Source organism: Schistocerca serialis, chromosome 1 (assembly GCF_023864345.2).
Source record: "Schistocerca serialis cubense isolate TAMUIC-IGC-003099 chromosome 1, iqSchSeri2.2, whole genome shotgun sequence".
NCBI classification, from domain to species: domain Eukaryota; kingdom Metazoa; phylum Arthropoda; class Insecta; order Orthoptera; family Acrididae; genus Schistocerca; species Schistocerca serialis.
In genome coordinates, this window is record NC_064638.1 from 914,920,146 (window position 1) to 914,933,059 (window position 12,914).

At 45.7% G+C, this 12,914-nt stretch overlaps 1 protein-coding gene across 3 annotated transcripts in view; it reads left to right on the top strand.

Moving 5' to 3' along the window:
- The window catches only part of LOC126412135 (uncharacterized), a 126,974-nt gene that overhangs the window by 42,613 nt on the left and 71,447 nt on the right, over nucleotides 1-12,914 (top strand). For all 3 annotated transcript variants that reach the window (XM_050081629.1, XM_050081647.1, XM_050081604.1), the window contains exon 5: nucleotides 3,393-3,492. In XM_050081629.1, coding sequence (XP_049937586.1) covers nucleotides 3,393-3,492 — 100 coding nt within the window. The remainder of the gene's footprint in view (nucleotides 1-3,392; nucleotides 3,493-12,914) is intronic.

Consider the following 12,914-nt stretch of genomic DNA (forward strand, 5'->3'; position numbering starts at 1 on the left):
TACATTTTATGTTTACTCTTAATAAAATCAGTTACTGGATTTTTTAAATTTCTTACATTTCTTGTACTGATTCCCAAAACAAGTTTAATATTTCTAAACACTTATATCTGACAGAATTCAATCAGTTGGTGGTAACACATCATACATCATTATAGTGTGCTTTGTGTCTGGAACAGGCATGGAATATCCACAGTGAATTTACTCACTGCCCAAAGCTTCCAGTCAGAAATTATGATGAATTGGATATCTGTGGTAATATTACTCGGTGGCCAAGGTTTCTGATCCATAATTTGGCCATATCATGTATCTACAGCTGGTTGATCCAGTAGCTCATATTTCTGGTTAAATCATAACCAGAATAGCCTCGGCGATCTGGTGCTATGAGTTTCCAGTGGAAGTAGTAGTGCTCATTTTATTGCATCAATTATTTCAATTTTTGGAAAGCCTTTGATGTTCTCAAAAGCCTCTAAAATTTTCTAGAACTGAAAGCAAACCCAGTCTATCTGGATTAGATCCTTGTTACTCTCATTGTCTTCTCTCGCTGCAATACTGTGTTTCAATACTTAAACCAAACTTACATTTTGTTTGGCTCCTTCTTGATTTTGGGAACACAGCCTGTTTAATCCCTTACTAGCTTCAGTAGCAGAGGGAAGATATTTACAGCATCTTACAGGACATTATCTGTAGATTATTTTATGAATGTAAATAAGCTGTGTTGTTGTTGTGGTCCTCTGTCCGAAGACAGGTTTGATGCAACTCTCTATGCTACTCTATCCTGGGCCAGCTTCTTCATCTCCAAATAACTAATGCAACCTACATTCTTTTAAATCTGCTTACTATATTCATCTCTTGGTCTCCCTCCATAAGACTCTCTCTCTCTCTCTCTATCTCTCTCTCTCTCTCTCTCTCTCTCTCTCTCTCTCTCTCTCCAATACTAGATTCGTGATCCTTTGACGTCCCAGAAAGAGTCTTATCAGCCGATCCCTTCTTCTAGTCAGGTTGTGCCATCAGTTTCTTTCCTCACCAATTCCATTCAGTACCACCTCATTAGTTATGTGATCTAGCCATCTAATCTTCACCATATTTCAAAAGCTTGTATTCTCTTCTTGCCTTAACTGGTTATCATCCACATTTTACTTCCATACATGGCTACACTCCACACTAATACTTTCAGAAAAGACTCCCTTACACAAATCTATATTCGATGCTAACAAATCTCTCTTCTTCAGGAATACTTTTGTTGTCATTGCCAAATTACATTTTATATCCTCACTACATCAGTCATCATCAGTTATTTTGCTGCCCAAATACCAAAACTCATCCACTGCTTTAAGTGTCTCATTTCCTAACCTAATTCCCTCAGTGTCACTTGATTTTATTCAAATTCATTCCATTATACTTGTTTTGCTTTTGTTGATGTTCATCTTGTGTTCTGCTTTCAAGATACTGTCCATTCCATTTAACTGCTCTTCCAAGTCCTTTGCTGTCTCTGAGACAGCTATCTGCGGCAAATGTCAAAGTTTTTATTTCTTACTTCTGAACTTTAATTCTTATTCCAGATTTTTACTTTGTTTCCTTTACTGCTCGTTCAATGCAAGAATTTTATAGTGTAGAGGAGTATATATGAAAAGAATGAGGAATGCTTTTATTACTTGTGTATGTGTATTGCAGTTAATTAAAATATTGTAGTATGATGTATGTAAATAACTCATAGTATGTAGTTTTACCTTGTAAATGTAGGTAAATATTTTAAGATATTAGGCACTGGGTAAAAGTGTACAAATTGCCGATCCAGCAGTTCCAACAAATTTCGACCATAATAAGTGCAAAATATGTTCAAAAAGAGTTATACGAGGTATTCTGTGTATTAACTGTAATTACTGGTACCACGAAAAATGCGTCAAAGTTAACCTGAAATACTTTAACAGTGCATCATAGAAGCAACTGAATCCAAAGTAAACAATACTCTAAAAACAGAGGATCACATAATTACGTCATTGAAACAAGAAATAATGGACCTCAACCTCAAGCTTGAAAGCCTACTGGTGAAGTATCATGAACTATTAGTGAAGTGTAATGAACTTGAAGTGGCAGTAACCAATAAAACCACGAACAATGAACTCGTTATCCGCACCCCGAACGTAAATATCAATAACAAAAACTGGCGTTTGATGGGACAGAGCACTACGAGAAATAGTCAAGCCGTAAATTGTGCTCAGAATGCAATGCTCAGAAATCGTGTGTTGTCTAGCGCAACGTGTGATTGTAGCCCTGTAAAATCTGCACGTAAACGAACTGCAACGGAAAACAAAGCTAATGTGGGGGTAGGCCTACGTGAAATAGATCCAGAAAGTCGTTTTAAAAGTGTAACTACTGATAACCGCCTGGTGCAAGATGCTAGCAAGGTCAATTTACAGTCTAACTTTGCACAATATCTTACACAAAAATTAACCCAAAGTGAACAATCCACCACAAAGTGTATGAGTAATCCGTCGACGAACATAATCTCTCAAGCACCAATATATGTGCAGGACAAAAATGAAAGAAATTCCACAATGTTACATAGCAAGAAAATCTCGGAAAAAATGAAAGTACTAATATTAAGTGGCAGTCATGGAAGAGACTGTGCTCAAATACTGCAAGACAAACTAGGGCCCTCATACCAGGTAAAAAGCATAGTAAAACCTGGTGCCCCACTAAAAGTGGTGATAAAAAACGCAGAAAATTTGACAAGAAGCTTCAGTGCACGTGATACTTTGATTGTAATAGGGGGTTCTAACGACATAGACAAACCTCTCGATCTAATGTTGAAACATGCGGTAGAACCATTGGAACCAATACTCGCTGTAAGTCACAAAATGAATATCATTAGCCATCCTATACCCAGGAGATATGATGTTCAAAATTTAAATAGTAAAGTTAATACTGCAAACTTCCATCTGATACAGGCTCTGAATTTAGCTAAACATGGATACAAAAAAAGAATTGCTGTGAACTTTGAAATAGGGAGACTAGCCAGAAACCACTTCACAACACATGGCTTACACCTAAACAAATGTGGCAAGGAGATTATCTGCAATAGACTGGCCTTCCTGACAACTATGGGGGACAATAAGAGACTTAAAGTCAGAAACCATAAACAGACACTAATAAGCAATTGGATAAAGACAAACAAGATGGGAAATAAAAAGAGTAGTAGTGGCCATACTGTGCAAACTACACTAGACAAATGGGTCACGAAGTCACAGAGATGAAACACAAAGCCCCCGACCCCTCAAAAAGGTCAGGAACCTGAAAGGATCAATAATGTGATGGTGAACACTATCGAGACATCCCTCCAAAATGTCAATGTGATGCCTCAGCAGTGTGAAGTGCATGTGGATACTTTTCAGGCCCACCTGGAAGATGAGTTGGCTGCCAAGGACGACCAAGAGAACCAGCACAACTGCACAGAAGTCAACATACCTGGAATACAGCACAATTTAACTAAAGGTCAGTGACACAGTAAATATGACTTAGAGCCCCTTGAGTAAACCCCACTCAGACCTGAAAATCTATTATCACAATGTCCAATCCTTGAGCAACAAAACTGATGACTTAAGCATTTTGCTGACCAGTGAACTCAGTGATATCTCAGTAGTATGCCTAGCAGAGCACTGGCTCTGCACTGATGTAGTTAGGTTTATGTCACTACCAAACTTCGAACACTGCTCCAGATCAAGTGATGGACATGGTGGTGTTGCCATCTTCATCAAACAACACATTGAATATAGCCCACTTCCTACCCTAAAGGAAATAGGAACAGACAAGATCTTTGAATGTGCAGCCATAAAGCTTACGTATCTAAATCTAATTGTAGCTACAATTTACTGTCCCCCTCCAGTAGTATTAATGATTTTCTGTTACAAATGGACTTGTGTCTATCCAAAATAAGTCAGTGGAAACAGGATGTGATTATATGTGGTGACTTTAATATAGACTTTCTCACCCACGACAGAAACAGGGAAACATTGATTAACATTGCAAAAACTTATAATCTGCATGGCCTTGTAAACGAGCTCACTAGAATAACACCCTCATGCAAGACAGCTCAAGATCAAATTTTTGCAAATAGAAATAAACTTAACCCAACTCTAGAAGTATACAATGCAGGATTCAGCGACTACCAAGCTTTCTTTCTAAAGGCCGATGTTAGCAAAGATACCTCAAACCCAGTCCCACCTAAAACTTTACAAAGGTTTTTCACCCAAGAGAACTTGAACAAGCTAAATGCCCTCCTTAGTAAAGAAAAGTGGACAGAGATGTACACAGCCAATGATGTCAACATGAAATTCAACATATTTCTTGACAAAATGATCCACCACATTGAAGAGGCCTTTCCACAAAAACCAGTAAGAATAAATAATAATAATAATAATAATAATAATAATAATAATAATAATAGAAACAAGAGTTGGATTACACCAGCTATAAAAATCTCTTGCAAACATAAAAGAATACTCCACATGTTGTGTAAACGAAGTAGTGACTCCCCCCCAACTAACAGAATACTATAAAAACTACACATGTATCCTAAGAAGAGTGATAAGACAAGCAAAAAGGATGCAGAATGATGAGTACATTGACAAATCCAGCAATAAAGTAAAAGCAATGTGGAATATCATAAATAGGGAAAGAGGGGAAATGAAAGCTTCACACACGAACATAGAAATCAAACTCAACAATGAATCTATATCTAATCCCGACGTTGAGGTGAACTCTTTCAACAATTTCTTTATGAGCATTGCTGAAAAATTGGTCCAAAATAATCCTAACACAAATTACCAACCAGCAAACCGAAAGTATTATACATGTGCAGAGTGAATTTTCATTACCAAAGTCACTGAAAATGATGTTGCAAAAGCCCTCAGAGAGTTAGAAAATCCATATTCAGCTGGAATCGATGGTATCCCAGCAGCTGTAATCAAAAACTGTGAACACACAATTGCTAAACCATTAACTCACCTCTGTGACTGTTCTTTCCAGGCAGGTATCTTCCCTGAAGCTCTGAAACTTTCTAAAGTAATTCCTGTCTTCAAAAAAGGTGATAATAAAGATATGAATAACTACAGGCCTATCTCAATCTCATCGTGCTTTTCTAAAGTTTTTGAAAAAATAATGTACAAAAAAATGATGTACTTCATTGGAAAAAAAGGTTTACTAAGTTTAGCTCAACATGGGTTCAGAAGCAACAAATCTACTGAAACTGCAGTATATGATTGCATAAATATGCTATTAGAACTGTCAGATAGAAAACAACACATAAGAGGCATATTTCTGGATACGTCAAAGGCTTTTGACACTGTTGACCACAAAATATAACTGGAAAAATTAGAACACTATGGTATCAGAGGAATTGCAAACTGGATTGCTACATTCCTAACCAATTGGATGCTGAGAGTCAGCATGAAATATACTAATAGACAAAGAAACTCAATAACCGAAATACTATCAAGTAATAAAACTGTAAAGCAAGGTGTCCCACAGGGCTCAGTTTTGGGACCCCTACTTTTCCTCCTGAATATTAATGACTTGAGTCTGAATGTTGATGCATAATATTTGCTGGTGACACAACTGTACTCCTCAAAGGGGAGAATACAGAGGCTGTGCAAAAAGCTGTGAACTTGGCCACTGAACAACTCAGCAACTGGGCTAAAATCAACAGATTAACTATCAACACCAAAAAGACAGCTTCCATGAACTTTCACACAACACAAAATGCAAATTCCTCTCAGCCATTTGTCACCGTAAATAACCAGTCAATAGATACCGACACTGTTTTCAAATTCCTGGGTGTGTGGGTTCAAGATAACCTGAAATGGAATACACATACAGGATCCCCCTGCGGGTTCGGGGGTTAGAATAGGCCCGCGGTCTTCCTGCCTGTCGTAAGAGGCGACTAAAAGGAGTCTCAAACTTTTCGGCCTTATGTGATGGTCCCCTGTTGGGTTTGACCTCCATCTCTCAAAATTTTCCGAAGAGCGAGCCGATTGGGGAAGGGCGCCTTACTTGGTGCATTGTGTCCATCTCGCGTTGAGAACTTTCGCCATCTTATTCATCGTTGCATTGCAGTCCTGCCCACTCTCCATCACTTGGGCATGGATACGCTCCTGCGTGCACTCTCTGCCAAGCAATGTGCAGGGCCATTTTCTGCACTGACGGCGACCATGGACCACATGTCACCTAACATCCAGCACGGTAACCAGTCCGTTGTGGTGGGGCCGCCATGTACCCTGTTGGTTGTAGCCCCCTGACAACACAGGGATCGCTCTACTGATGCCTGAGCTACTACCTCCCCACGTATGCCGAGGAGTAGATGCCTATCCCTCTGGGGCATCGGGACTCCCGGCAAAGGCCATCCTGCCAGGTGGTCTTTGCCGTGGCTGGGTGGCGTCCATGGGGAGAGCCCCTGGTCGGAGTGGGTGGCATCAGGGCAGATGACCCGCAATGAAGCGTGGTACATCATCTCTCGCTGGTGGGCCTCCACCAGCAGTCTCTAAGCGATCGAGGTCTAACCTCAACGGCAAGCAATTCAATCCAAGATCATTTCCCTCCCTGGCCACTCCATGGGAGGAACACATGGCTAAAGACAGCAGTGGAGATTATTCACCCCGGTACCTTGTCTGTATGCGGGTCGATGGTGAATCTTTTATGCAAACTAAGCCTCAGTTTTTTGTGGATCATTTAGAGGACAAGTTCGGGGAGGTGGAGGGCTTGTCCAAAATGCGCTCTGGCTCGGTTCTCATCAAAACAGCATCCTCTGCCCAGTCACGGAGGTTGCTCACTTGTGACAAGTTGGGGGATGTTTCCGTCACCATCACTCCCCATAAAAGTTTAAACATGGTCCAGGGTATTATATTCCACAGGGATCTTCTTCTGCAGTCCGACGATTAACTACGTGCCAACCTAGAACGACGAGGTGTTCACTTTGTCCGGCGCGTCCATCGGGGTCCGAGGGATAATCAGGTAGCCACCGGTGCCTTCATCTTGTCCTTTGAGGGTGATGTCTTACCCGAAAAGGTTAAGGTGATGGTTTACCGTTGTGATGTGAAGCCATATATCCCTCCTCCGATGCGGTGTTTTAAATGCTGGAAGTTCGGGCACATGTCATCTCGCTGTACTTCCAGCATCACGTGTCGGGATTGTGGACGTCCTTCGCATTCTGATACTCCATGTGCCCCACCTCCTATCTGTGTTAACTGCGGAGAACACCATTCCCCCTGCTCGCCGGACTGTAGGGTATTCCAGAAAGAAAGGAAGATAATGGAATATAAGACCCTGGACCGCCTGACTTACCCCGAGGCTAGACGGAAATACAAGCGGCTCCATCCTGTGGCAATGATGTCAACCTACGCCGCTGCTGCAACGACGGTTCTCCCATCACCACGAATCGGCTCTAAGATCGGTCAGCATCCACCAGCCCCCTTGCTTGTGGGGGGCACTTCACAACCTGTTGCTCCTGCTCCATCTACTTCAGGAGCAACAGCCCCCCCCCCCCCCCCCCACAACAATCGGGGACATCAGTTCCCCCTTCCCAGCCGGAGAAGCGTAAGACTTCTTCGGCTACTCTCGCAAGGAAGGCGTCCCTTGGGAACCTCCCTTCGCAAGTTCTGACCAGCGGCACAGCAGACACCCGCAAGTGGCTCAAACAACCTCACGGTCGTCGTACGTCCCTGAGACTGACCCTGTGAAGCCCTCCAAGCCTGAACCACCGACGGCACAACTAGGAAACAGAAACAGAAACAGAAGAACGTGCCCAAGAATACCGACATTGCGGTGGCACCCGTCCCGCCGCTTCCTACAAGGTCTGCGTCTGAGGACAAGGTGGAGATTCTGGCGACCGCTGAGGACCTCGGTCTCGCCGGTCCCTCAGACACCATGGATAGCACTAGCACAGGTGCTCAATCGGAGGCAGCAGGTGACGCAACGGCGTAATCTGCCTTCCCAGTCCCATCATGCCTTTCTCAGCCATGGACAACACCATTCTCCAGTGGAACTGCAGCGGTTTCTTCCACCATCTAGCTGAGCTCCGCCAACTTATCAGCCTTCATACTTTCCTCTGCATTGCTCTGCAGGAAACTTGGTTTCCAGCAATGCACACCCCCGCCCTCCGTGGCTATCGGGGTTATTATAAGAACCGAGCAGCTTATGAAAGGTTGTCTGGTGGCGTCTGTATCTATGTCCTTAACTCTCTTCACAGTGAGTCTGTCCCTCTACAAACAGATTTAGAGGCTGTCGCTGTTAGGGTGTGGACACCACAGGCTATTACCGTCTGCAGTCTTTACCTTCCACCTGATGGTGATGTCCCGCTGCATGTCCTCGCTGCACTGATAGCCCAATTGCCGCCACCTTTCTTGTTACTGGGCGACTTCAACGCCCATAACCCTCTGTGGGGTGGGTCAGTGGCAACAGGTCGAGGCGCCACCATTGAGCATTTATTGGCACAGCTCGATCTTTCACTTCTAAATGATGGTTCGTTCACGCACTTCAGCGTGGCGCATGGCACGTACTCCGCCATCGACCTTTTGATCTGTAGCCCTCGCCTCTTACCGTCTGTCCAATGGAGTGTGCATGACGACTTATGTGGCAGTGACCACTTTCCGATCCTTCTGTCACCGCCACCATGTCACTCTTCTAGGCACCCCAGCAGATGGGCTATGAATAAGGCTGACTGGGACTTGTTTTCCTCCACTGCCGCTATTGCGCCTCTCTCTAGTGTTGCCCTTGATGCGGTGGTTCAATCGATCACCACCGGCATCGTTACTGCCGCTGAATCTGCCATTCCCCGTTCTTCTGGGTCCCCTCGGTGGAGGGCTCTGCCTTGGTGGTCGCCTGAGATTGCTGAAGCGATTAAAGATCGCCGGCGGGCGCTCCAGCGTCACAAGCGACATCGCTCCATAGACCACCTTATCGCCTTCAAACGGCTGCGTGCGCGGGCCCGCCTCCTTATCCGCCAAGGCAAGAAGGAGTGCTGGGAGCGGTATGTGTCCACCATTGGCCTCCATGTCACTCCATCGCAGGTGTGGGCCAAGATTCGACGCGTCTTCGGCTATCGGACCCCTGCCAGCGTCCCTGCGCTCTCACTGAATGGAGCAGTTTGTACTGACTCCGACATCATTGCAAACCGCTTAGCAGAGCATTTTGCTATGAGTTCCTCTTCTGCAAATTACCCCCAGGCCTTCCGCTCCATTAAAGAGTGCATGGAGCGTCGGAGGCTTTCTTTTCTCACCCACACTTCTGAATCCTACAATGCTCCATTCAGTGAGTGGGAATTTCACAGTGCCCTTGCTGCTTGCCCTTATACCACTCCCGGGCCAGATCGCATCCACTGTCAGATGCTGAAACACCTTTCAGTGGACTGCAAGCGACGCCTCCTCGATCTTTACAACCATCTCTGGGTCGAGGGTGAGATTCCGTCACAATGGCGGGAAAGCATTGTCATCCCCATTTTGAAACCGGGAAAGAGCCCTTTGGAGGTGGACAGCTACCGCCCCATTAGTCTCACCAACGTTCTTTGCAAGCTTCTCGAATGGATGGTGAGCCAGTGCTTGAATTGGGTACTTGAGTCTTGGGGCCTTCTGGCTCCATCTCAGGGTGGGTTCCGCAAAGGCCGCTCCGTCGCCGACAATCTGGTGAGCCTGGAGTCGGCCATCCGTACTGCCTTTGCCCACCATCAGCACCTGGTCGCTGTCTTTTTCGACATGCGGAAGGCGTACGATACAACATGGCGTCATCACATCCTTTCTACGCTTCATGGATGGGGTCTTCGGGGCCCTCTGCCGATCTTTATCCGCAATTTCCTGTCGTATCGTACCTTCCGCGTGCAAGTTGCAGCCTCATATAGTTCCTCCCACGTCCAGGAGAACGGCGTGCCACAGTGTTCTGTTTTAAGTGTCTGCCTGTTTTTAATAGCCATTAACGGCTCGCTGCGGGCGTGGGAAATTCTGTCTCCGCTTCCCTGTATGCTGACAACTTCTGCCTTTACTACAGCTCTATTGGCATTGCAGCTGCTGTACATCAGCTACAGGGCGCAATCTGCAAGGTGCAGTCTTGGGCTGTAGTGCATGGTTTTCAGCTTTCGGCTGCCGAGACCCGCATTATGCATTTCTGCCGGTGCCGAATGGTCCATCCTGAGCCACGGCTTTCTCTTGACAACGAACTTCTTGCTGTGGTGGAGACCCACAGGTTTTTGGGTGTCGTTTTTGATGCCCGGCTGACTTGGCTGCCTCATATTCAGCAGCTTAAACAGGCATGTTGGAGGCATGTAAATACTCTGAGATGCTTGAGCCACACCAGCTGGGGCACTGACCGATTTACCCTGTTATGGCTCTACCAGGCGTTAATCCAGTCTCGCTTGGATTATGGGAGCCTGGCTTATGCCTCAGCATCCCCATCTGCGTTGCGGGTGCTGGACCCAGTCCTCCATAGCGGGATACGCCTTGCCACTGGTGCTTTCCGCACCAGCCCTGTGGACAGCATACTAGTGGAGGCAGGTGTCCCTCCACTGCGGTTCTGATGCCAACAATTACTGGCTGCTTACGATGCCCATGTTTCTAGCTTGCCCGGGCATCCAAATTACCGTGTCCTGTTCCCGCAGTCAGTCGTCCATCTGCCCGACCGTCGGCCTCGGTCGGGTTGTCCAGTCGCCGTACGCGTCAAGGAGCTTCTCTCCAGGCTTGGGTTTTTCCCTGTTCCACCTCCTTTCCGGGCACCTCTGCGTACACCCCCGTGGAGTGTGCCTCGCCCTTGCCTTCGGCTCGACTTGGCACAGGGCCCGAAGGACTCAGTCCCTCCAGAGGCCTTCCGCCGCCGCTTTTATTCCATCCTGGCCATGTATCAGGGCTCTGGCATAGTTTACACCGACGGCTTGATGATCGCTGGTCAAGTCGGTTATGCGCTAACTCTAGGGGACCATTCCGAACAATGTTCCTTGCCAGCTGGCTGCAGCGTTTACACTGCTGAGCTGGTCGCCATCTTTCGCGCCCTAGAGTATATCCGCTCCTGCTCAGGTGAGTCCGTTATCTGTAGTGATTCCCTGAGCGGTTTACGAGCTCTCGACCAGTGTTTCCCTCGTTCCCGTCTGGTGATGGCTATCCAGGAGTCCCTGCGTACTCTTGCCTGTTGCGGCCGCTATGTGGTCTTTGTGTGGACCCCCGGTCATGTCGGCATCCCGGGCAATGAACATGTTGACCGCCTGGCCAAACAGGCCACCAGTGAACCCACCCTGGACATTGGCCTCCCGGAGACTGATTTGCGGGCAGTCTTCCGCCGCGAAGTTCTCTCGTTTTGGGACACTGAATGGCACAATCTGCCCACGCCAAACAAACTCCATTCTCTCAAGGTGACAACGCGTGTGTGGCAGTCATCCATGCGAGCCACTCGCAGAGATTCAGTTGTTCTTTGTCGGCTCCGCATTGGCCACACCCGACTGACTCACAGTTATTTATTGCGTCGTGAGGACCCGCCTCTCTGTCGCTGTGGGGCGGTGTTGACGGTGGTGCACATTTTATTAACTTGTCCTCTTTTAGCTGTGCTCAGGCAGATGTTTGCGCTGCCTGATACACTCCCTGCCCTTTTAACTGATGACCCTGCTATGGCTGGCTTAGTTTTACGTTTTATTCGGACAGGGGGTTTTTATCATTTAATCTGAGTGTTTCTGTTTTCTTTTCTTGTTTTGTATTGATTCTGGCATTTGGCCTACGATTTTAAGCTGAGTTTTTAATGTGTTCTCGGTGGTTGGCTTTTCCTTTTTATCTCTATGGTCGGCCAACCACCATCGCACTCTGTGTGATTTTAGTTCGTTTTGTCTGGTCTTTGTCTCAGTTTCTCTTGTTCTGTTTCGTCTGTGTTCTATTCTGTTAATGGTTTTTATTCTCTGTGGGTGTTTTTAGTATTTTGAAAAAGGGACCGATGACCGTAGCAGTCTGGTCCCTTTAAACCCCCAAACCAAACCTACACATACAGGAAAGGTAAATGCCAGGATTTGTACTGGCTATTATGCACTGAGTGTACTGAAAACGTGTGCTAGCCTGAAAACATTAACCAGTGCGTACTACGCTTACATACAAGCCCACCTAAAATATGGTGTAATATTCTGGGGAAATTCTCCAACTGCTCTGAGCACATTCAGAATCCAGAAGAGAGCAATGAGGATTATTACTGGGAGCAAACCCAGAGACTCCTGCAAACCCATCTTCAGAAAGCTGGAAATCCTTACACTGCCTTGCCTCTACATTCTTGAGACTCTAAAATTTTTCAGAAACCACATAGTGCCAACTGACCCCCGAGTCGTAAAAAATAATGAAATACGTGAACACAACACCAGGAAAAATGCAAACATGTATGTTATATGTACAAACACTCAACTGTGTAAAAAGGGAGGTTTCTACATGGGCCTCCAAATGTTCAACAATCTTCCCACTAGTATTAAGTCCATCGTGTCGTTACGTGTATGAAGTTAAACACAGAGCCCTGAATACAATTGTATGTAAATAAAGGCTACTGCTTTCACACTGCAGATGGATTTTTTTCTACAACTGTCACTGTATTCAGTTGTTCAGAATTTCCTGTGTGCACTTTGTGCCTATTTCTTCACATGTGAGTCCTGAGTAGCTCTGAAAGTATTCCTACATGCCCATTTTGTCTAAAATTTTCTTTCAACCCATGCCTGACCACTGATGGTGGGACGACAAACGCTTCATGTAGTTACAGCTGGGAATACCATGTAGCGTTGCTATAGCTGGCGATATCTTGTGTAGATTCCTTTCCCAAGGTGGCTTCCGTTAGCTCCCCCTCCCAGATGGGGTCCTCTCTCCCTCCATTTATCCCTCCTATCAACCCTGATCCTCACCCTCCTTTAATGTCCTTTCCCTGGG